The sequence below is a fragment of the Leucoraja erinacea genome, chromosome 13 (genome assembly GCF_028641065.1).
Source record: "Leucoraja erinacea ecotype New England chromosome 13, Leri_hhj_1, whole genome shotgun sequence".
Classification (NCBI taxonomy): Eukaryota; Metazoa; Chordata; class Chondrichthyes; order Rajiformes; family Rajidae; genus Leucoraja; species Leucoraja erinaceus.
The window spans coordinates 49,755,626-49,781,201 of record NC_073389.1 but is presented as its reverse complement, the minus strand read 5'-3'; the positions used below and the strand labels follow the sequence as shown (position 1 = coordinate 49,781,201).

Below are 25,576 nucleotides of genomic sequence, written 5' to 3'. Positions count from 1 at the left end.
ACACCAAGCCAATTAACCTACAAACCTGTACGTCTTTGGAATGTGGGAGGAAACCAGAGGTGCCAGATAAAACCAACGCAGTTCAAGGGAAGAGCGTACAAACTCCACACAGACTTGGAGCTTGTAGTCAGGATTGAACCCAGGTCTCTAGCATTGTAAAAAAAAAGGCTGCAACTCTACCGCTGCACCACCGTGCCACGCCAATTTTTACTGAAGCATTTTGTGTGTTGCTTTTTGGTAGTCATCACTGGGTTAATCTTAATTCATTTACAGCAGCAAGTAGTGGAAAACATGGTATTGTGTTAATCTGGTAGAAAGCCAAGTATTAATAGATTGGTCTTTGTACAATCAGTAACAGATTGAATGTGAGTGCTAAAGTATAAATCAGATAGGGTTCAGCCTTGTATCATCACACCAGAGTGCTTTCTCGCTCTCGCTCTCGCTCTCTCTCACACCACTTTAAAAAAAAAAAAACACTTCTAAAAATTAGTTAACCACCTTTTTCAATGAATGGCCATTTCCAACGTGACTTTGAGAGCATGCAACAGAATAAAAATGTTCATTCTAAAATTTGACCTTGTCGACCTCAAGTGGCAATTGTGAACAGATTAGCTTTTTTCCATAGCAGCCACCAATATAAAATGGTTTTAAAGGTAATCACACAGAACAGTTATGCTTGCAAGGTCGACAAAATTGCTGGAGAAACTCAGCGGGTGCAGCAGCAAAGGAAATAGGCAACGTTTCGGGCCGAAACCCTTCGGGTTTCGGCCCAAAACGTTGCCTATTTCCTATTTCCTAAAGGGTTTTGGCCCGAAACGTTGCCTATTTCCTTCGCTCCATAGATGCTGCTGCACCCGCTGAGTTTCTCCAGCATTTTTGTCTACCTTCGATTTTCCAGCATCTGCAGATCCTTCTTAAACAGTTATGCTTGCAAAATGGTTGGACAATGACCAGAGATGAAAAGACACAAGACAGTGAGATAAGGGGAGAAGAGACATGAAATGTGAAACCAGAAGAATTAACATAGTTGGCAGGAGAAAGGGAGAAGTGGGCAACTGTGGCTTCATTAAGTAAAAGTATGAGACAAGGATCTGCGGATGTTACACAAAAAAGCTGGAGAAACTCAGCGGGTGCAGCAGCATCAGCAACGTCGTCTGAAGAAGGGTTTCGGCCCGAAACATTGCCTATTTCCTTCGCTCCATAGATGCTGCTGCACCCGCTGAGTTTCTCCAGCTTTTTTGTGTAACCTTCGATTCTCCAGCATCTGCAGTTCCCTCTTAAACACAAGGATCTGCGGATACTGGTTAACCTGTTCAGTGCCACCCCCGAGTATACTCGGGTCATGGCTAATAGTGGGGGGAAAAACTTGGTAGTGAACAGGTTAATAAAAAAAGACGCAAAGGTAGTCCTTGAAGTAGCATTGCTTTGGCCTTCTGCATTATAGAATTTGCTATGCTGAGAATGCCGTTTTAATGCACGTTAAACACAGTTGCAACTTCAGTGTCAGATGCTGCCATTCCAATTCACTTATCACTTATCAATATTACAGACGTATTGATGCTGTTTGAGGTGCAATGCGGAAATAGGCCCTTCAGCCCACTGAGTCCACGCCAACCAGCGATCACCCCATACATGAGCACTGGCCGACACACTAGGGACAATTTACCGGTTACAAAAGCCAATTAACCTGCAAACCTGTAATTTTTTGGAGTGTGGGAGGAAAACGGAGCACCCGGAGAAAACCAACGCAGTCGCAGGGAGAACGTACAAAGTCCGTGCAGACAGTGTATGTATCGGGATCGAACCCCAGTCTCCGATGCTGTAAGTCAGCAATTCTGCCGCTGCGCCACCGTGCCTCTCTCAACGTGCAGAACTCGCATGTAAGATTTTATGAAGTGTTCTCGTGCACAATATCTTTCCAACTGGTACACCAATGTCATTTGACAATCTGTGTTACAGACTCTTTGTAAGATTGGCTCGAAACCTCTTGATCTGCAGCAAATGTGATTCTGAAGAATTTACTAGAGGGGATTGCAATGCCAAATACTTTGGTTTAGTTTAAAGATACAGCGCAGAAACAGGCCCTTCGAACCGAACCCGCACCGACCAGCGATCCCCACACATTTACACTATCCTACACACTAGGGACAATTTTACATTTATACCAAGCCAATTAACCTAAAACCCTGTACGTCTTTTAGAGTGTGGGTGGAAACTGAAGATCTCGGAGAAAACCCACGCAGGTCACAGGGAGAACTTACAAACTCTGTACAGACAGCACCCGTTATCAGGATCGAACCCGGGTCTCTGGCGCTGCAAGGCAGCAACTCTACCGCTGCACCACCATGCGGCCCCTAAATAGTTATTCTGCTGCATAGACAATGTTGGTGATATCTGAATTATGACTGGCGACTAATCCTGTGCTTTGTTGCAGCTAACGTTCTTACCAAAGATCACTTAGATCTTTGGTTCTTACACAGTAAATCTCAGTTTCACACAAAACAACTGCAGTGATTATTTTGTCAGACGTCCAGTATTAAATGCTATCTGTGACCTTTGGAAATGAGGAAATGTAGGTTACGCAATTCTTTAATTGGATGACTCCTTATCCTTTGTGACTTTGACTTACTGCAGCTTTGATTAATTAAACAATCTTTGGAAACAAGAAAAGAAAAGTGAAGTATGACTCAGCTGCATTCCCGCGGCATGTGATGAATTTAAAGAAACAAGTCACGAAACTAGCTAAAATCATCATGACATTAACAGTCATGAAATATGGTTCCTATTCTTTGGTCATTAGCAATTGCCCAGTTTGAATGATTCATAGCCAATTGTTTTGTGTACAGGAAGACTGTTACAAAAACATGCATGACTCCATTCAGTTCTCGACAAGTCTTTCCACATTTTCCAATAAAAGTCTGATTTGAGAAAACGCACAGCAAGAGACAGGAATAGACTTTCCAGACCCCCAGCCTGTTCTGAGAAACTGTGATAGTTTACAGCTTTTACACTGCTCATTGTGTCTTGCAGTCTGCTGGTGGAAGAGGCAACACTAGATTGAAATTCAATATTGACAATGCTGGTGTTGCAGTATATTTTTACTTTCTGCTCTGATTAAGAGGAGGCCATTTGGCCCACATGAGACTCTGCCAACTATCGGTGCAATCCCTTTCATGCACTTGTTCACAGAGTCTTCCAGTGTGGAAATAGGCCCTTCGGCCTAACTTGCCCACACCGGCCAACATGACCTAGCTACACTATCCCCACCTGCCTGTGTTAGGCCCATATCCCTCTAAACCTGTCCTATCTATGTACCTATCCAAATGTTTCTTAAACATTGCGATAGTACCTGCCTCTGGCAGCTTGTTCCATACACCCAGCACCCTTTGTGTGGAAAAAGTTACCCCTCGAGTTCCTATTAAATCTTTCCCCCCTCACCTTAAACCTAAGGTTAATCTGCTCGTTCTCGATTCCACTACTCTGGGCAAGAGACTTTGTGCATCTACCCGATCTATTCCTCTCATGATTTTGTGCATCTCTATAAGGTCACCCTCATCTGCCTGTGCTCCAAGGAATAGAGTCCTGGCCTGCTCAACCTCGCCCTATAGCTCAGCCATTCGAGTTCTGGCAACATCCTTGTAAATCTCTGCACCCTTTCCAGCTTGCCAACATCTTTCCTATAACACGGTGCCCAAAACTGAACTCAAGACCCTAACCTCGGCCTCAACAACGTCTTGCCTCAGAATTAAAGGAATTAAGGCACCAATAAATGTTTAACAGTGAAACTAATAAGGATGTATATTGTAATGCTGGAAATAGCAGCCTGTTTTCCTACAAGCGGGCGATGTGTCAGTGATCGGAGGATGTCAATATTTTGTGGGAAAATGTTGCTGGGCACTTGTTTCCAATAATTTTCCACACAGGATCTGGCACAAAGTTCGTGAATCCAATGGGAATTTCCATTGATGTTGGCTGAGGCTACTCTGCACCTTTAATGGATCAAAGCTCTCAAACTTCCTGGTAGTAAAATTTGGGAAACTGAAAGAGAACATTTTTTTTCTAAATGACTCATCAAAGCTGATGACTGGCAAGGTCATGTAGATTTTATTAGCCCATGTGCCTCATGCATCTGTATTTCCTTCCTCATTTTGTTTGGGAATAGTGACAGAAATTTTCCAAGTGTTTTCCTCCCCCCCCCCCCCCCCCCCCCCCCAGCTATGTTCATAGTTACTCCAGCTTTTTGTGTCTATCTTCGGTTTAAGCCAGCATCTGCCGTTCCCTCTCGCATATGTTCATAAGCATGTTCTACATACCAATGTAATTGCTGTTTTAAATTCCATCAATTCTTGCTAGCCATTATATTGATGAGTGCTTATTCATTAAAATGGCCCTCCCTTCTAGTCATACTTGCACAATGTGTGCCCAATTCGTTTTCTATCTTGGGCATTTTAAACTGACTGGTATTTCTTCGGAATTTCTAAACTGCCGCAATAATTCAGCATGTCACTGAATCCTACTCAGCCCTACAGATCTAGTCTGGCCATGTGCCATGTGGAAGAGTGGCACAGCGGTAGAGTTGATGCCTTCCAGCCAGGGGCGGAAAACCCGGGGGGGGCCAGAGGGGACACGTTCCCCCCCCCCCTCCCCCCATGTTTTGAGAGGTGGGGGACATCCCCCCCCCCCCCCAAGCTTTTGTGATCCCGATTTTAAAATCTACGTTTTTAATGCTGGATTGAGCCTCCGAAGCCTCGTGAGTGTGCGCATGCGTGCGTGGCCGCCAAAACATTGTGTCCCCCGTCCCCTCCATGTCTTGATAGCGAGTTCCGTTCTTGCTTCCAGCACCAGAGACCCCGGTTTGATCCAGGCTACGGGTGCTGTCTGTTCGGAATTTATAGGCTCTCCCTTTGTGTGGGTTTTCACTGGATGATCTGGTTTCCTCTTATATTCCAAAGACGTGCAGGTTTGTAGGTTAATTGGCTTCTGTAAATTATCTCTAGTGTGTAGGATAGTACTGGTATATGGGAGATCGCAGACTCGGTATGTCGAAGGGATGCCACGTTTCCACGCTGTATCTCTAAAATAAAATAAACTAAGGAGAATACATTCACCATCCTGATCACTATCTTTTGCGGTTTCTTTCAAATTTCCAACAACTGCAACGTTTTGCTTTTGGCAAAGGAATCCGACAGCTGATCTATGAGTTCTTGTGCATTGTTGGCAGAGTAAGCATGCAGTTACAGCAGGCAGTGAAGTAAGTGAATGGCATGTTGGCCTTCATAACAAGAGGAGTTGAGTATAGGAGCAAAGAGGTCCTTCTGCAGTTGTACAGGGCCCTATTGAGACCACACCTGGAGTATTGTGTGCAGTTTTGGTCTCCAAATTTGAGGAGGGACATTCTTGCTATTGAGGGAGTGCAGCGTAGGTTCGCGAGGTTAATTCCTGGGATGACAGGACTATCATATGTTCATAGAATGGAGTGGCTGGGCTTGTATACTCTGGAATTTAAAAAGGATGAGAGGGGATCTTATGGAAGCATATGATTATTAAGGATTTGAACACGCTAGAGGCAGTTCTCGATGTTGGGGGAGTCCAGAACCAGGGGCCACAGTTTAAGAATAAGGGATATGCCATTTAGAACGGAGATGAGGAAAAGCTTTTTCACACAGAGGGTTGTGAATTTGTGGAATTTTCTGCCTCAGAAGGCAGTGGAGACCAATTCTCTGGATGCTTTCAAGAGTTAGTTAGATAGAGCTCTTAAAGATAGCATAGTCAGGGGGTATGGCAAGAAGGCAGGAACAGGGCACTGATTGTGGATGATCAGCCATGATCATATTGAATGGCGGTGTTGGCTCAAAGGGCAAAATGGCCTAATCCTGCACCTATTGTCTATTGTCAGACAGTTGCAGTAAATGGTTAGGAAGACAAGCATATCGGAAGCAATCTAAATGAGTTTCACTTGGCTAATTCAAGGGGTGAGAGGGCTGACCGATTGCATACGATTAAAGGAGTTGGTTCCACGTTCTTCAGAGTATTCAAGAATGAATGGTGACCTCAGTTTAGTTTATTGTTACGTGTACCGAGGTACAGTGAAAAGCTTTTGTTGCATACTATCCAGTCGGCATAAAGACAATAGATGATTACAATCGAGCCATTTACATGTATAGATACATGATGAGGAAATAATGTTTAGTGCCAGGTAAAGTCAGAAAAGTTTGATCAAGGAAACTTCGAGGGTCACCAAAGAGATAGATAGTAGTTCAGCACTGATCTCTGGTTGTGGTGGGATGATTCAGTTGCCGGATAACAGCTGGCAAGAAACTGTCCCTGAATCTGGAGCATGTGCATCTTCAGTATCAGTATATCTTTATTGTTATTTCCTGAGTACTCACATACCCAGAGGAAACAAAAAAACGTTGCTCAACCAGTGTCCGTTCAGTGTGCAGTACAAATAACAACAAGTAAATAGAAATAAAAAATACATATCATGAACAAATTAAATTAAACACTCTACTCTCTACTAAACATCAACAGGCGTTCCGATCGACAGCTGCTGCAGTGTGTCCAGGTTGGTGGTTGGTGCGCGATACTTTGGCAGGGGGCTAAGTCCGTTTATCAGTCTTATAGCCTGCGGGAAGAAGCTGAGGAGCATCCTGCTGGTTTTGCAGCTAATGCTCCTGTACCTCTTCCCAGATGGCAGGATGGAGAATATGTGATGCGATGGGTGGTATGGGTCTTTGATGATGGAGATGGCTCTGTTGACACATCTCTTCCTGTATATGTCCAGCAAGAAAGGGAGTGGAGCACCAATAATCCTGCTGGCGGTCTTCACAATCCTGTCAAGTTGGTGTCGTTCGTACGCCTTGCAGCTCCCGAACCAGGAAGTGATGCCGTTGGTTAATGTGCTCTCGACTGTCCCCCTATAAAAAGTTCGTAGATGTGTAGTGGGGAGACCTGCTTTACGTAGTCTTCGGAGAGGGTGTAGTCGCTGCTGGGCTCTCTTGACCAGTGCTGTGGTGTTGGTTGTGGACATCAGGTCATCTGACAGGTGGAGTCCTAGGAACTTCACGCTGCTGACCCTTTCCACATCAGCTCCATCGATGTGCAGAGGTGTATGGTGTTGTTTTCCCACCCTCCTGAAGTCAACCACCATCTCCTTAGTTTTTCCCACGTTGAGGATGAGGTTGTGGGATTTGCACCATCCTGTGAGCAGCTCCACCTTCTTCACACTGTGTGAGCATCTTCACACTTCTAATAAATCTTATGCCCGATGGGAAATGGGAGAAGAGGGAGTGGTCAGGGTGCGACTCATCCTTGATTATGCTGCTAGCCTTGGCAAGGCAGCGTGAAGTATAAATGGATTGAATAGAAGGGAGAACAAATGGAGGCAACAATCTGAAGAAGGTTCTCAACCTGAAACGTCACCCATTCCTTCTCTCCAGAGATGCTGCCTGCCCCGCTGAGTTGCTCAAGCATTTTGTGTGTACCTTCAATAGAAAAGAGGCTGGTTTGTGTGAATGTCTGGGCTTTGTCCACTATTCACTGCAATTTCTTGCGGTCTTGGATGGAGCTGTACCCAAACCAAGATGTGATGCATCACGATAAAATGATTTCTATGGTGCATCTATGGAAGTTGGTGAGAGTTATAGGGGACATGACAAACTTCCTAAGTCTGCAAAGGAAGTAGAGGCGTTGGTGTGCTTTCTTGGTCGTTGCTTCAATGTGGGTGGTCCAGGAGAAGTTGTTGGTAATATTGATTCCGAGGAATTTGACGTTTTCAACCATCTCTGCTTATTGAAACGTAATGGGGTGTAAACTACCCAAGCGAAATATGAGGTGCTGCTCCTCCAATTTATGGTGGTACTCACTCTGGCCATGGAGCAGGCCCAGGACAGAAAGGTCAGGTTCAGAATGGGAGGGGGAGTTGGGGTGCTGAGCCACCGGGAGATCAGTTTTGGTATTGGGAACCGAGCGGAGGTGTTGGGTGAAGCGACCGCCAAGCCTACGCTTAGTCTCACCGATGTAGAGCAGTTGACACCTAGAGCAGAGGATGTAATAGATGAAGTTTGAGGAGGTGCAGGTGAACCTCTGCCGCACCTGGAAAGACTGCTTAGGTCCTTGGATGGAGTCAAGGGGGAAGGTAAAGCGGCAAGTGTAAGCATATTTCGCTTGGGTAGTTTACACCCTATCTGTATGAACATTGACCTCCAATTTCAGGTAGTTCTTGCTTTCTCCCTCTTTCCCCTCCCCTTCCCAGCTCTCCCACAACCCACTCTCCGCCTCTTCCTTTCTTCTTCCCACCCCCACATCAGTCTGAAGAAGGGTCTCGACCTAAAATGTCACCTATTCCTTCGCTCCATAGATGCTCCCTCACCCGCTGAGTTTCTCCAGCAATTTATCTATCTCCAGTTGTTTGTTTTCTTTTGCTGTAGATTCCAGCATCTGCAGCCTCGTGCTTGTCGATATGCCTTTTTTAGTAAGGGTGTCAGGTTTCATGGGGAGAAGGCAAGAGAATGAGGTTGAGAGGGGGGAAAATAGATAAGCCAGCTCATGGCTAACTTCCATACTTCCAATGCAATTCTCTTCCACGTTCTTTTTTTCGTATTTTGTGATTAAATTTGTCCTGAATTGCATTGAATTACATGGAGACATAATCAAGTCTCAAATTGAGTATAGAATTTGGGTGGTCATGTTGCAGTTGTATAGGACGTTGGTGAGGCCGCATCTAGAGTATTGTTTTTAGTTCTGGGCACCATGTTGCAGGAAAGATGTTGTCAAGCTGGAAAGGGTTCAGAGCGAATTCATAAGGACTAGAGGGACTGAGCTATAGGGAGAGGTTGAGTTGACTGGTACTCTATTTCTTGAAAAGCAGGAGGATGAGGGGGTGATCTTATAGAGGTGTATAAAATCATGAGAGGAATAGGTCGGGTAGATGCACTGGGTCTCTTGCCCATAGTAGGTGAATTGAGGACCAGAGGATATTGGTTTACGGTGAAAGGGAAAAAAATTAATAGGAATCTGAGGGGTAACTTTTTCAAACAAAGCGTGGTGGGTTTATGTAACAAGCTGCCAGATGAGGTAGTTGAGGCTGGGGCTAACCCGATGTTTAAGAAACTGGTAGACAGGTACATGGAGAGGACAGGTTTTGAGGGATATGGGCCAAACGCCGGCAGGTGGGACTAGTGTAGCTGGAATAAGTTGGCCGGTGTGGGCAAGTTGGGCCGAAAGGCCTGTTGCCATACTGTCTCATTCTATGATGAAGAAAATGTTCCAATATTCTGGAGCTGAAATGTGGTATGGAGTTGGTGGAACAGTTGAGATCTGCCACCCATCGCATTCAGCAGATAGTCAGTTGCTTCACCGCTAACAGTAATGTAATAGTGTAATTTACATTGGACTTTCCACCCACTGGACACTTCCCAACAAATTCTGCGAAATTTATAAATGGAGCTCGCAATGTTGGTGACAGCTTCTTATTTTTGGTTTTTAATGGTGGCAGTTAAATTCAAGTGGCAGTGTGAGTGGAAGAAAGGAAAGCAGAGAAGATTAAAGGATAGACAAAAATGCTGCAGTAACTCAGCGGGACAGGCAGCGTCTCTGATAGGAGGAATGGGTGACGTTTCGGGACGAGATCCTTCAAACGTCACTCATTCCTTCTCTCCAGAGATGCTGCCTGTCCCGCTGAGCTACTCCAGCATTTTGTGTCTATCTTCGGTGTAAACCAGCATCTGCAGTTTATTCCTACACAAGATTAAAGGGTGGCCTTGTTACATTCCCTATTGTTCCCTCCTAATGTCTTCACGCATACTCACACGCACACACAGTGTAATGATTCATTCCTGTTAGTATTTAACAGTTCATTTACAGTGTAAAATTTTCCATCTCCAGACCAGCCATTCAAGTCGAGCACATATTGTGGGTGTTGAATGGAATTACTGCTGATGGAAACTATGCTGATGCAGAACCAATGATAACACAGCTGCCAAGCCACATCAGCTGTTTTTTCCATCTTCCCATGCAGAGCCAATGCTGATTAGCATAGATATCTTGGCCGAGTGCTGATGTCACTACTTTCCATTCGAAGTTCATTTTTGTCCTAGTTGGAACTTGCTGGGTTTTTTTGTATAAGAATCTGCTGCCTCACACTGTAAATCTCCTGAGGGCAATCGCTCGCTTCTGTATAAATAAAGAGCCGTCCACGGCAGCCTTGTAATTCATAACAAGTGCAACAGCAGCCTCGGACTATATTACAGTTGTTCAAAACAGCCACCTCTCGGAGAGACCATGCATTTGCAAAGCCTTAATTGCAACGTTATTCTGATCGCTTGTTTGCCTGACAGTGAAGTCTTCACAGATAGTGATTTAAAGGTAAGAATTTTTACCTCTTTTTTTCTCCAAGAAAACTGATAATCCAGTTCTAATTTATTGTGGTGGTCTGGGCCTCGTTTGACTGACCCCAATGATACAAGTGGTGTTAAGAATGTTTGGCATTTAGCTTGTATGGCACGTGTTAATTTAGTGTGTATTTCTGTTGGGAACTGATATTAACAATGTGTTAATCAATTGATCACTTAATACCCTGTACACTGATGTGAAATGAAGACTTAGCTGCACATTTTGATGCTGTGTTGGCAAATTATTTTCCGGTGGTCCTGTGAACTTTGTATTATCATGCACTTTAAGGAAAAGATGGATTTGTACAGAAATGGTGAATACTGCCTTGTGCCGGGGGTGGGGGGGTGGGGTGGAGGGGGGGGGGGGGGGGGGGGGAGCAGGGGGGGGGGGGGGGGGGGGGGGGGGGGGGGGATGGGGGAAGAGGGTGGGGGGGGGGGGGGGGGGGGGGAGGGAGGGGGGGGGGGGGGGGGGGGGGGGGGGGGTGGTGGTAAAAAAACAAGGCAGTCTGTTTTTTTTTTTTTCCCCCGAAATTTAGGCACACTATTGCGATGGACAAATGAACAAAATTTCCTGGAATATCTTCCTAAAATTGTGAATATTTGAATTTCCCAATAGACAGTGCAGCTGCATCTCAAGATAGTTTCCAGGAAGAAGCTTGTCTTCATTAACAGGTCACGTGTTACCTACTTCCATTCAAAGAAAATCCCATAATGTACTCGAGTTGATACGTGTCTGAAGATGTGTACCAGTTGAGATTTATGAATGGATTTCCTTAATAAATCTAAAAATAACTTGTAGATTTACTGTACTCTGGTATTTAAATGTAAATTTACGGTGGAAAGATTTTAATAGGGGCCTGAGGGGAAGATTTTCCACTCGGGGAATGATGGGCATATGGAACGAGCTGCCAGAGGAGGTAGTTAGGGAAGGTACCATAACAACATTTAACAGACTTTTGATAGACGCAAAATACTGGAGTAACTCGGTGAGACAGCGAGCATCTCTGGATGGAGGGAATAGGTGATGCTTCGGGTCGAGACCCTTCTTCCGCCTCCATCTGAAACGTCGCCCATTCCTTCTCTCCAAAGATGCTGCCTGTCACGCTGAGTCACTCTAGCATTCCGTGTCTATCTTCAATGTAAACCAGAATCTGCAGTTCCTTCACACACATTTAATAGACTTTTGGGCAGGTACATGGATAGGAAAGGTTTAGGGGGATATGGGTCAACGGTGGGCAGTATCAATATCCATTGACGGCCTCCACAGCCTTCTGAGACAATTAATTCCAACCCTATTCCAATTAATCCTAACCCTAACCCTAACCCTAACCCATAATGCAGTATCAAAGTCAACATGGGCAAGTTGGGCCAAAGACCTGTTTTCATACTCTATGACTTTATCTCTAAAATAAGTAAAAAATAAAAATAGCACCTATTTGGCCTAAAATTTGAACCCAGCCACAACCTGAAGAATTTTTATTTCACTTGATGTGTTGATATTGATGTGTTGATATTGATGTGTTGATATTGATTTCAAGTTAATTCCTGTGTCAGAAATGTGAACAATTATTCATCTTATTATTGTGTTGTTTGGGAAGGGGACAATTTTCATTTGCAAATAAAACCCAGATGTTCTAATGACTAAAAATTGTCATTTTGTTCTTAACATTCGGCTACACTAGGTCAAAGTGTGCAATAGAACATAATCAGGCAGGAGAGAAGGCAGGTACGGGATACTGAGTTGGATGATCAGCCATGATCATATTGAATGGTGGTGCAGGCTCGAAGGGCCGAATGGCCTACTCCTGCACCTATTTTCTATGTATCTATGTTACTATGTACCAACATTTTTTTTTTTGTAAACCACTCATTGAATGTAGGTGGGGGAACATAGAAGAAGATTAAGACATTCAGTTCCTTGTACCTGCACCACCACTCAATAGAATCACAGCTGATCTTTTTTATTCCATTGCTGCTTTGTTACATTAACCCCATATCCTTAAATTTCCTTAATATCCAATAATCTTATCAGTCACTCTCTTGAATGTTCCCGGTAACTAAACCTTCACAGCCGCTTGGGTATTCCAGGAGCTCACTCCTCTTTGGATAAAGACCAATTTTCCCATCTCTGACCCCTTGTTCTGTGGCTACATGATTCCTAATTCAAGACCACCAGAGATGGGCTGAAGGGCCTGTTTTTTGTGCTGTATGACTGACAATACGATACGGTGATTTTGTGAGCGCGTGCTTTGGGAGACCAACAGTCTGCTGTCAGGCCTGCAGGCATCTTCTGGGTGGGATGTGGAGAGGATGTTTCCACTATTGGGAGAGTCTAGAATCAGAGGTTGTGGCTTCAGAATTAAAGTATGTTCCTTTAAGAAGTGGATGGGGAGGAATTTCTTTGGTCTGAGGGTGGTGAATCTTTGGAATTAATTGTCGCAGAAGGCTGTGGAGGCCGTCAATGGATATTTTTACGGCATAGATAGATAGTTGATTATTATGGGTATGGGGAGAAGGCAGGAGAATGGGGTTAGGAGGGAGATACATACATCATCCATAATTGAATGGTGTAGTAGACTTGATGGGCCAAATGGCCTAATTCTGCTCCTATCATTTATGAACATGAAAGCAACATTTCTGCTTCACTTCATTCCATACATGCCCACCCTACACTACCCTGAGCCACTACAATCAAGGGCTGGATCAAGCTGAGCATCGCTGGGAACACTGAACAGACTCACTTAGTGGCTGCCAGGCAGCTTCTCTTTCTATCACATGCCTACTCACTCTCCCATCAATAGACACAAAGTGCTGGGGTAACTCGGCAGGTCAGGCAGCATCTCGAGAGAAAAAAGGATAGATAATGTTTCAGGTTGGGATACTTCTTCAGACTGACGTCAGCCATCGTTTTTCTCCAGAGATGCTGCCTGACCCGCTGAGTTGCTCCAGCGTGCCACAAAGCCAGCACTTTGTGGCTATCTCCGGTATATACCAGCATCTGCAGTTCCTTCCTACACACTCCCGTCACGCCTGTTTCAGTGTTCATCTCCCACGTGGTTTTTGTTCAATACCAACTTACGGACAGTTTGGGTTACAGACAGCTCTCTGGAATGGAACCCTGTTGTAACCTGGAGACTTTGAGACAGTTTCTTCCCAGCTGATATCAGGCAATTGAATCATCCCGCCACAACCAGAGATCAGTGCTGAACTACTATCTACCTCATTAGTGTCCCTCGGACTATCCTTGATCGGACTTTGCGGACTTTACCTTGCACCAAAAGTTATCCCTTATCATGTATCTATACACTGTAAATGGCTCGATTGTAATCATCTATTGTCTTTCCGCCAACTGGATAGCGTGCCACAAAGCTTTGTGATAATAAACTAAACTGCACTCATTGGATTGAATGCTGCAGACTTGGACAGTCAGGAATGAAGTGTAGTGTGAATGAGTGAATGGTCTTGGATTAGCTGCTGCCTTTGTCCAACAGACGCAAGGCTGTTGCAACCTCCATGGCCAGGCAGGGATTGCAGGGAGGATTAGCGAAATGACTACCGCAACGTGGTACAGTCACCATCCCAGTCAGGAGAGTGATTGGGAATTTGGTGATGACAGGGAAGTGTAACGTCACCCTAGTCCTAAAGGCTGTGTTGTCTCAACCAGTACCAGAGCATCTACTCCGGGCTGAAGAAATCTTTGGGAAGTGACGTGGGCCGTGGGGAAGCTGGTGTAGGAAGGAACTGCAAATGCTGGATTACTCCGTAGGTGAACGCAAAATGCTGGAGTAGCAGGCAAGTATCTCTGGAAAGAAGGAATGGCTGATGTTTCGGGTGGAGACCCTTCTGGCAGGTTTGACATGGGCTATGGGGGAATGAGAGAGAGATGTGACTCGGGTCCTGCTGAGGGAATGTGAGCCGAATGGACAAACGACCTCAACCGTGGCCTGTCCATTCCCTCCACAGATGCTGCCTGACCTGCTGAGTTCCTCCAGCACCTGGTCTTTTGGCCACGGAATTTGAGCAAGCAGTCCAAATTCCATAGAGGAACCACAAAGGTTATAATCACCGGATTATTCCTTGAGCCACTGAAATTAATACCAGGTTGGAGAGTTGAATTTAGCTCAAAGATTGAAGGAGAAATAGGTTTCATTTCTTGGATAGACACAAAAAGCTGGAATAGCTCAGTGGGACAGGCAGCATCTCTGGAGATGGGTGTCGTTTCAGGTCGAGACCCTTCTTCATTTCTTGGTATGTTCAAGGCTGCGTTCTCGGCCCCCTTCTTTCCTCCATGTACACCCACGACCGCAACCATGTACAAATCCTTGATCGGACCTTGCACTAAATGTCATTCCCTTATCATGTATCGTTACACTGTAAACGGCTCGATTGTAATCGTGTATTGTCTTTCCGCTGACTGGATAGCACGCAACAATAGCTTTTCACTGTACCTCGGTACACGTGACAATCAACTAAACTGAAATGGCGCGGTGCTTGGAGAAAGAGGTGGAATCTTATGTTAGGGCAGGTTGCACTTGGATCTAGTTGGGTGCGGTGATGGGAAGGGGAGGTGGCTAGGCCCGGGGATGGGTTTTAGGGGAGGATGAAGACAGAGGGGGGCAGTGGAAGGGTGCTCGAGTGAAACTTTGTAAAGTTGAAGAGAAATTAAAGTGTATGGCGGTGAATAAAGCAGGTGGTGATGAGCAGAGTCTGTCAGGTACAGAAAACTATACTTCCTATTGGGGTTGGAGCAGGGAAAAAGATCAGCCACAATTGAATGGCGGAGTAGACTTGATGGGCTGAATGGCCTGATTCTGCTTCAAGGGATTACAGAAAAAAATGACAAGACGACAAGTTGATATCTGTAAAACATATTTCCAACAAAATAGTTGAGTATGGTAGACAAAAGTGCTGAAAAAACTCATCGGGTGCAGCAGCATCTATGGAGCGAAGGAAATAGGCAACATTTCGGGCTGAAAGCCTTTTTCAGACTCCTTCTTCTTCAGACTATTTCCTTTGCTCCATAGATGCTGCTGCACCAAGAGTCATTGCTGAGTAGCCATGCAGGTCAGCAGGCAGTTGGTATGTTTGCAAAAGGATTTGAGTATAGGAGCAGGGAGGTTCTACTGCAGTTGTACAGGGTCTTGGTGAGACCACACCTGGATATTGCGTACAGTTTTGGTCTCCAAATCTGAGGAAGGACATTATTGCCATAGAGGGAGTGCAGAGACGGTTCACCAGACTGATTCCTGGGATGTCAGGACTGTCTTATGAAGAAAGACTGGATAGACTTGGTTTATACTCTCTAGAATTTAGAAGATTGAGAGGGGATCTTATAGAAACTTACAAAATTCTTAAGGTGTTGGACAGGCTAGATGCAGGAAGATTGTTCCCGATGTTGGGGAAGTCCAGGACAAGGGGTCACAGCTTAAGGATAAGGGGGAAATCCTTTAAAACCGAGATGAGAAGATCTTTTTTCACACAGAGAGTGGTGAATCTCTGGAACTCTCTGCCACAGAGGGTAGTTGAGGCCACTTCATTGGCTATATTTAAGAGGGAGTTAGATGTGGCCTTTGTGGCTAAGGGGATCAGGGGGTATGGAGAGAAGGCAGGTACGGGAAACTGAGTTGGATGATCAGCCATGATCATATTGAATGGCGGTGCAGGCTCGAAGGGCCGAATGGCCTACTCCTGCACCTAATTTCTATGTTTCTATGCTGCTGCACCCGCTGAGTTTCTCCAGGATTTTTGTCTACCTTCGATTTTCCAGCATCTGCAGTTCCTTCTTAAACAAAATAATTGAATAAAACGCCCTGGTAGAAATAAGTCTAATAACAAGTGACTGGATAAGATTAAGCAAAGCCCATTGGTACAGCTTGTATAGATGCTGCTACAGGACTCAAGTGATCCTGGCTCAATCTTGATCTTCAATGATGTTGGCATGGATTCAGATGCGAGTTGTCTCTGGTACGAGCTATTGAGAAGCTACTTTTAAAAGATGTACTTTAAAACAAGCTGCTATGAATAAAATCTGAAGAATGTAAATACAATTTAAAATAAATATGTATCCCATTTTATTCTTTGTCATTCACCCCTTGAGTGAATATTAACCAGACTAGACCTGTTCATTCTAGTTTGGAAGAATTCAAGGTGCACCCTTTGACACGTATAAAATCCCTGCAGACTCGCAAGGAACTGCAGATGCAGGAACGATGAGCTAAACACAAAGTGATGGAGGAATCATCAGTGATGTAGGAACGATGAACAAATCACAAAGTGATGGGGGAAGGTATTCATCAGACTTGGCGTAGATCCTGGTTGGGCCTATACTGGGAAGTATTGAGGCCTCTGAAAAAGGGTCCTGACCTGAAACGTCACCCATCCATTCCCTCCACAGATGCTGCCTGACCCTCTGAGTTCCTCCACCCCTTGAAATAAAGATCAGCAAACCTGTTTAGTTTAGTTTAGAGATACGGCGCCAAAACAGGCCCTTTGGCCCACTGAGTCCGCGCAGACCAGCGATCATCCCACACATTAACACTATCCTACACACACTAGGGATAATTTTACACAAACACGAACCCAATTAACTACATATCTGTACGTCTTTGGAGTGGGGGAGGAAACTGAAGATCTCGGAGAAAACACATGTGGTCACGGGGAGAAAGTACAAACTCCGTACAGACAGCACCTGTAGACAGGATCGAACCCGAGTCTCCGTCGCTGTAAGCGCTGTAAGGCAGCAACTATACCGCTGCGCCACCTTGCTGCCTTCCTCCCTAATTTCTTGTTATACCTGCCTGTTAACTTCTGGTGCATTGTGCAAGAAGATGTATGGCTGTATGGTAATTCGCATATCACTGTACCGTAATTGGTACATGTGACAATAAAAGATCTATGAAACCTTTGATTCACCCTAAACACGCCTTCTCGACATTTTAAAAAGAATGTGTTTCTTTACACACCAAAGGGCCCTCCTTTGGAAGGTGAACCAAAATGTCACACACGTGACCCGAGGTCATCACATAAAGAATTACGTTAAACTATTTTTGTAAGCGATTAATCAAGGCCCTCCTACTTCATACTTTCGGACTCAGCCGGCGGGACCGCGCCACGCGCATTCTACATATGGACTATTTGGGAGACCGCAAGCCATCGGTCCTCATGGCCCAGATGCTCGCGTTGATGGACGGCCACCGCCCATGCCTGCTATTCGAGCAGGCATTCCTCGAGCAGATGCCGGATGATGTCCACCTCATGCTCGCGAGTGCGGATTTCGCCAACCCGCTGGAGCTCGCCGAACGGGCCGACGAACTCTGGCTGACGAAAGCGCAAGATGGCGGCGCTATTAACCGCGTGTCCACAACAGCGCGCCCTTCACCTCAGATGGAAAACAGCGAAGCCCCGCCCACAAACCCCAGCGCAGAGCTACAGCAGCGACAGCGGGTTTTCGACGCTGTTCATGGCCTGGCTCACCCGTCCATTCGGTTGTCGTCCGCTCTGGTAGCGGCCAAGTTTGCCTGGCATGGGCTCCTTAAGCAGGTGGCTGCCTGGGCCTGGGCCCGCACCTGTGTCCCTTGTCAGACCTCCAAGGTCCAGCGACACATGCGGCCCCCCGTGCAGGAGTTCGCGCTCCCCGAGGGTAGGTTCCTGCACGTGCATGTCGTCCTGGTAGGTCCCGTGCCACAGTCCCGCAGTGCCACGCATCTCCTTATCGCCGTGGACCGTTTCACGCGGTGGCTAGAGGCGATCCCGCTCTCTGATACTTCCGCCACGGCTTGCGCCCGGGCTATGGCGGCCCACTGGATAGCCAGGTTTGGGGTGCCCTCCAACATTTCCACCGACTAGGGGAGCTCAGTTTACCTCTTCCTTGTGGTCCGCCCTAGCCCTGCTCTATGATGCCCGGTTGCACCATACGACCACCTACCACCCGCAGGTAGGGTGATGGGCTGATCGAAAGGTTCCACCGGCACCTTAAGTCGGCGTTAGAAGCTCGACTTACAGGCCCGGACTGGGTGGACCAGCTGCCCTGGGTCCTCCTTGGGATTCGCACCGCACCTAAGGAGGATTTGGCTGCTTCCTCGGCCGAGCCCCTGTACGGCTCGGCACTGCGGGTACCCGGGGACTTTCTGCTCGTGGTCAGGTCACATCGGCCCCGGCGCTGCTGGCGGGCCTTCGAGAGCGGGTGAGCACGTTGGCCCCGGTTTCCACGCCCAGGCACGGTTCATCCGTGGTGCATGTGCCTGCGGTGTTACAACGGTGTGCATTTGTTTTCATCCGCAGGGACGCTCATCGCTCGCCCTTACAGCGGGTCTATGAAGACCCATTCCAGGTGCTGCGAGCTGGAGTCGCCATGTTCACGCTGTCGTTTGATCCTTGTTGTTTTCACTGCTTTGTTAATAAAGCTCGTTAGTGAAAACGACTCGTCTCGACTCGCTAAAGGGGAATCAATAACAAGAGAACATAGGTTTAAGGTGAGGGGTGCGGGAGGGAAGATTTAATAGGAACTTGAGGGGCTATATGTTGACACAGGGGGTGGTGGGTATATAGGATGAGCTGCCAGAGGAGGTAGTTGAGGCAGGTACTACAACAACATTTAAAAGTATTTTGAACAGGTACATGGATAGGAAACGCGGGCTTGTGGAACTAGCCGAGATTGGCATCTTGGTCGGCATGGACAAGTTGGGCCGAAGGGCTCTTTTCCTTGCTGTATGATCACCTTCTTTATGAAAGTAATAGGTAGACGTTGGCTATAAGGACAACGTAGTCTTTGTGGTGGAAAAGGCCAGTGTTCACTAAATTCTGTTTGTGGCTTAATCATTTTGAGAATGATTTTTTTTTTTTTTTTACCATTGCAATCTTTCACACCAAGGTGGACACTTTTTGTGTGTGTATTTATATATAAAATATATTAAAACCATATATATAACAAAATCCTATCTGCTCACTCCCGTGTGTATAGCCGAGCATTAAGAAACGTGTATGCATTTCTGTTGGCTCAATGTTCAAATCCTTACTCACCTGGGTTGTGTGATGTATGAAGTCACCCATGTGTTTAGGACTTAATGCTGTCCTGATACCCAACGTGCAGTGTCAGCAGTAGAGCGGAGGAAGTGATTGCAACATATTCCGTCCAGTTTATCCCTAAGCTGCTGGTTTTGTGGCAGAAGATTGGACTTGCGATGACCTCTGAGTCAGCTGTTTAGTTTGCACGCAAGCCATTTACTTTCATGTGGCCATTATTTACAGACATTTGACTTGCACCTTGTTCTGTTTGAATCTGCCTTACTGTAATGTGCAGGAGAGCTGCACTCCTAGGTGGGGGGGGGGGGGGGGGGGGGGGGGGGAGGGACGGAGGGGGAAAGAGAGATTGGGAGAGGCTACTTCCCCAGTGCACTGCCTGATATTTACCCCTCACATAATACCCGATTAACTCAGTATTATCATGTTTGTGCAGCCTGGGATGTCAGGACTTTCATATGAAGAAAGACTGGATAGACTCGGCTTGTACTCGCTAGAATTTAGAAGATGGAGGGGGGATCTTATAGAAACTTACAAAATTCTTAAGGGGTTGGATGGACAGGCTAGATGCAGGAAGATTGTTCCCGATGTTGGGGAAGTCCAGAACAAGGTTGTCACAGTTTAAGGATTAGGGGGAAATCTTTTAGGACCGAGATGAGGAAAACATTTTTCACACAGAGAGTGGTGAATCTCTGGAATTCTCTGCCACAGAAGGTAGTTGAGGCCAGTTCATTGGCCATATTTAAGAGGGAGTTAGATGTGGCCCTTGTGGCTAAAGGGATCAGAGGGTATGGAGAGAAGGCAGGTACAGGATAATGAGTTGGATGATCAGCCATGATCATATTGAATGGCGGTGCCGGCTCGAAGGGCCGAATGGCCTACTCCTGCACCTATTTTTCTATGTTTCTATGATTCTGCTTAAAAATGGCAGCTGTATTTCGAGGAATTGAACAACAGTTCAACTTCAGAAAAATAATTATTTGTTTTAGATTTCGAGATTCAGCGCAGAAAAAAAATTCCTTCGGCCCTCCGAGTCGGTGCTGATCAGCGATCCTTGTGCACCAGCACTCTCCTACACGCTAGGGACAATTTTTACCAAAGCCAATTAACTTGCAAACCTGCACGTCTTTGGAACGTAGGAGGAAACCAGAGCACCCATGGAAAACCCATGTGGTCGCGGGGAGAGCATACAAACTCCGTACAGACAGCATCCGTAGCCAGGATTGAACCTGGGTCTCTGGCGCTGTAAGACAGCAACTCTACTGCTGTGCCACCTTGCCGCCCAGGAAAGGCAATACTGGTTAATGCCGTTTGACGTCCATCTTCAAGTGTCCTTGAATTATGACCTCGTTAAATAGGTTTTGCCCTGACCTCAGATAATTTAAGTGCATGTACAATTCCCGTACACATGAAGATATTTTATTATTTGCCTCGGAATCTATCCCACAATGGAAATAGGACAAATGGGAATTGGGGACATTGGTAACATGAGATATTTGAACAGCGTATACTGGATGGTATTGTCTTGTATAAATTCACTTGCAACACGCATGCACATATTTACAGATGCCAGATCAGATTCCGGACATTGAGGAGATTAAATTATTTTGGCAGAGTGCTACTTCTTTCAACCAAGTTATGAACAAAAACAACATTTAAGGAAGTCATCTAAATTTAGATTCCGAGCTAGAGTGGAAAATTCCATTTGCCATTCAGCCTGAGAGTGGATTTGCTATTTGGATGCACAGTTGATTTCTTATTATTTTAGTCTTTCCTTCATGCCATTGTGACCACCACATCCTACTCCAACCATTGTTTTTAACAACTGAGGACTTTCCTGGATCTTTCTCTTAAATCACTCCTGCTGGTCCCGTTCATTCGTCCAACAAGGAGGGGGGTCAAGGAAAGAGCGTTCACGTCGCGGCCCTGTTTCCACCAATCTTTCCACCACCCCAGAAGCACCACAAGCGACAAGACAGACACCATTGTGTGCGGATGCCGAGAAGTGTGTTCAGCTCTGGCTGAACAACTTCTAATCTTGTGTGTGGACTCGATAAGAAGATGTCCAACAAGGAAGTGAGAGAGGAAGATTGGTGACGGTAAAACAAATGTCTTGTGGAAAATGATTCACATAGTCCAGACCAACCAGAGACCCTTGTCACACCCAAGAAAGTATTTGTCCGGTAGTTGTACATATGTAATGGAGGATACAAATTTAGAAGTCTATAAAATGTTAGTGAGGCCACATTTAGAGTTTTGTGTTCAGTTCTGGGCACCATGTTGTAGGAAAGACTGTAGTCAAGCTGGAGAGAGTGCAGCAGAGAAGATTTACGAGGATGTGGCCAGTACTAGAGGGTCCGTGCTGTAGGGGGAGGTTGAGTTGGCTGGGACTCTATTCCTTGGAGTACAGGAGGGTGAAGGGTGATCTTATAGAAGTCATTAGAGGAATAGATCGGGTAGATGCACAGAGTCTCTTGCCCAGAGTAGGTGAATTGAGGATTGGACTACAGGTTTAAGGTGAAGGGGAACAGATTTAATAGGAATCTGAGCAGTGACCTTTTCACACAAAGGGTGGTCGGGGTATGGAACAAGCTGCCAGAGGAGGTAGTTGAGGCTGGGACTTTCCCAACGTTTAAGCAACAGGTAGACAGGTACATGATAGGACAGGTTTGGAGGGATATGGGCCAAGTGCATGAAGGTGAGATGAGTGAAGCTGGGATAAGCTTGATCACTCTATGACTCAATGATTGCTTAATTGTTGGCAGTAGTGGGCCAAGATTGTTCTCATGATCTCGTCGGTCGGCAGGACCGGGAGGTACCTGGGGAAGTCAACGCGAGAAGAAAGGACCGGTAAGAGGGTGAACCAAGGTAATGCCTCCAGCCTCTTCCAAGAGGCACCCCTGGGACACAAAGATGACTCCTAGCGAGAGGATTTGACTATAGGAGCAAGGAGGTCCTAGTGCAGTTGTACAAGGCCCTGGTGAGACCACACATGGAGTATTGTGTGCAGTTTTGGTCTGCTAATTTTAGGAAGGACATTCTTGCTATTGAGGGAGTGCAGCGTGGGTTCACCAGGTTAATTCCCGGGATGGCGGGACTGACATACGAGGAAAGAATGGGTCGACTGGGCTTGTGTTCACTGGAATTTTGAAGGATGAGAGGGCATCTTATGGAGACATATAAAATTCTTAAGGGATTGGACAGGCTAGATGCAAGAAAAGTGTTCCCCATGTTGGGGGAGTCCAGAACCTGGGGTCACAGTTTAAGAATAAGAGGTATGCCATTAGGACTGAAATGGGGAAAAACGTTTTCACCCAGAGAGTTGTGAATCTGTGGAATTCTCTGCCACAGAAGGCAGTGGGGGCCAATACACTGGATGCTTCCAAGAAAGAGTTAGATTTTGCTCTTGGGGCTATCGGAAATGGGGGAGAAAAAGCAGGAACGCGGTACTGATTTTGGATGATCAGCCATGATCATATTGTAGGGTGGTGGTGCTGGTTCGAAGGGCCGAATGGTTTCTATGTTTCTAAGATGGCCAGGCGAGGAGACGAGAGGAACGGCGGTTTGTGGGAACTGCTCCAGTATATCGAGCATGCCGGACAACCGGACTTTGAATAATGGCGCCAAAAATGACAGAGCCCGCATGTGTAATATATGCAAAAATATTTTCACTGTGCAGTTGCATACATGACAAATAAAGCACGATTGAACTGTTGATCTAATGATGAGGAAATGTTTCACTCCATGAGCCGTAGATGTTGAGATTTGAGACATCAATAATGGATTGCAGAATCTAGTCCATATAATAGAGAGATTAGATTGATGTCCCCTTTAGCATGACTCTTTATCTTGTATTGCTATTAGATTTTGCTATTTTGTGTTCCTCTTTCAAGAGGCAAATTTATAAATCGCATCAAAGAAAGGTTTAATTTTGGGTGAATTGGCCCCAATTACTATACTCAAGCATAGGTGAAATCCTGAGGAAAAAAATAATTTAAAATTAATAATGTACCAGTAATCAGCTGTCACCTTGAATTGTGTACATACCTAATCAGGTTTTTATATTTACTAAAATATGTTTTGGGAATGAGCTTTTGAACAGACACCTGTTTCTTCAGAGTGATGCACGTGCTTTTGTTGCCTCGAGGTGATCCAGTGCCTGACGGAGACAGGTGCTGCTTTACAAAAACACAAAGTGCTGGAGTAACTCAATGGTCAGGCAGTATCTCTGGAGAACCTGGATAGATAATGTTCTGGGTGCTACCCCTTCTAGGGGCTAGCGGAATCAAGGGATATGCGGAGAAGGCAGGCACGAGTTCCTGATTGTGGTTGATCAGCCACGATCACAATTCAACAGAAACATTCACCCATTCCTTCAATCCAGAGATGCTGCCTGTCCCGCTGAGTTACTCCAGCGTTTTCTGTCTATCTTAGGCATTGTTTGACAATGCTTTTTAAAAACAAATCTAACCTTATGTTTAAGGTAGACAAAAATGCTGGAGAAACTCAGCGGGTGAGGCAGCATCTATGGAGAGAAGGATTTAAACCTTATGTTTATTTCCCTTCGTGTCCACTCCCCTTTAACTCCACCACTTCTTGAGAGCTCTTTGTTATCTAAGGCCACATCCATATATATTCTGCTTGCCACGGGCAACTTTGCATTCAGTCTTCTCACTTCTAATGTCCAATACCCTCTCTTTAAATCTTCCTCTTCTTTGAAGATTTCCTCAAAATGTAACTGGTTTAAACAAGATTGTATCCACGTTTCTAACAGAATTGGCATCAACGTTTGCCTCCGTATTTGTTGGGAGCATTATTACTGCAAGAATTTAATAAGTTTCTCTGTGACACTTTTTGAATATGGTCCTTGCTTAGTGAAATAAGAAATGCGTTAGAATTGGGATGACTAACCTTTTTAACTTAATAATCAAGATATAATGTATAATCTTCAATTTTCTTTGTTATATTGTTAAGTTTATGAATCACACTGTTTCCCATTGGCCATCAGGGTACTAATACACAAACTTATGAGATCTTGGTCATGTTAATACTTGGATGGTAGAATTTTGATCAATGTCACAATCTATCGGCAATTATGGTCTTTGCCCATCACCTTCACGACCTCAATTTCATAAATGATAGGAGCACAATTTGCCCATTCAGCCCATCAAATCTACTCCACTGTTCAATCATAGCTGATCTATCTTTCTCTCTCAACCCCATTCTCCTGCCTTCTCCCCATATAAGCCCTGATACCCAGGGTATTTTATTATCACCTTCAGCAATTGCCATTCTCATCATTTTGGGCGCCTGTTTAATCGAAAGCAAAAGCCATCAATTGAGCCTGGGTGTATAGGAAGGAACTGGCAGATGCTGGTTTATACCGAAGATAGGCACAAAATGCAGGAGTAACTCAGCGGGTCAGGCAGCAACTATGGAGAAAAGGAAAAGGTGACGTTTCAGGTCTGAATCCTTCATGGGCTGGACCTTGTACCATCAGAGATCCAAAACTTGGCCCAATTTCGCCAATCCAGCTAAATCCGCACAACTAATGGCAAATGTTAAATCCTAACCAAACCAGCTGAACCTGAAGCATCATATCAGATTCCTGTCCACTTTGCTTCTGTATACATTTGGAGTATACTGCCTATAGTGCCACAATGGGTGTCAGGGGTTATGGGGTGAAGGTCGGAGGGAGAAATAGATTAGTCATGATTGAATGGCGGAGTAGACTTGATGGGCCCAAATAGCCCAATTCTGCTCCTTTCACTTATGACCTTTCAATGACATAAGATATATTTGCCAGTGGTAACTTATGCTCCCATTTTCCCAAGGGTCTTTATCTAATCTATAGGATTTAGGTGGTCTTTTTGGAAACAGCTGAACTGAACATACTCAGTAGAAGTCCGGACCATTGAGAATGTATGTGTCAGTCTGTATGTGATCTGGGTAAAATAATACAGTTAGTGTAGTATAGAGATGTAGTATAGAGTGTGGAAATAGGCCCTTCGGCCCCCTGAGGCCACGCCGACTAGTGATTCCCGTACACAGACACTATCCTACACATACACACTAATGAATGAATGATTAAGTTTATTGGCCAAGTATTCACATACAATGAATTTGCCTTGGTGCTCCGCCCGCAAGTGGCATGACATACAGTGACA

General features: G+C 45.5%; 1 protein-coding gene across 2 annotated transcripts in view; it reads left to right on the top strand.

Annotated features, from left to right (window-relative positions):
* LOC129703037 (calcipressin-1-like) overlaps positions 1-25,576 on the top strand; it is an 84,125-nt gene that overhangs the window by 51,521 nt on the left and 7,028 nt on the right. Inside the window, exon 1 of one of the 2 annotated variants that reach the window (XM_055645220.1) lies at positions 10,046-10,365. The exons of the other annotated variant lie outside the window; for it this stretch is intronic. Within the exon in view, the coding sequence (XP_055501195.1) occupies positions 10,282-10,365 (84 nt within the window). The 5' untranslated portion in view covers positions 10,046-10,281. Of the gene's footprint in view, positions 1-10,045; positions 10,366-25,576 lie in introns of those variants that run through there. 2 annotated transcript variants of the gene reach the window in all.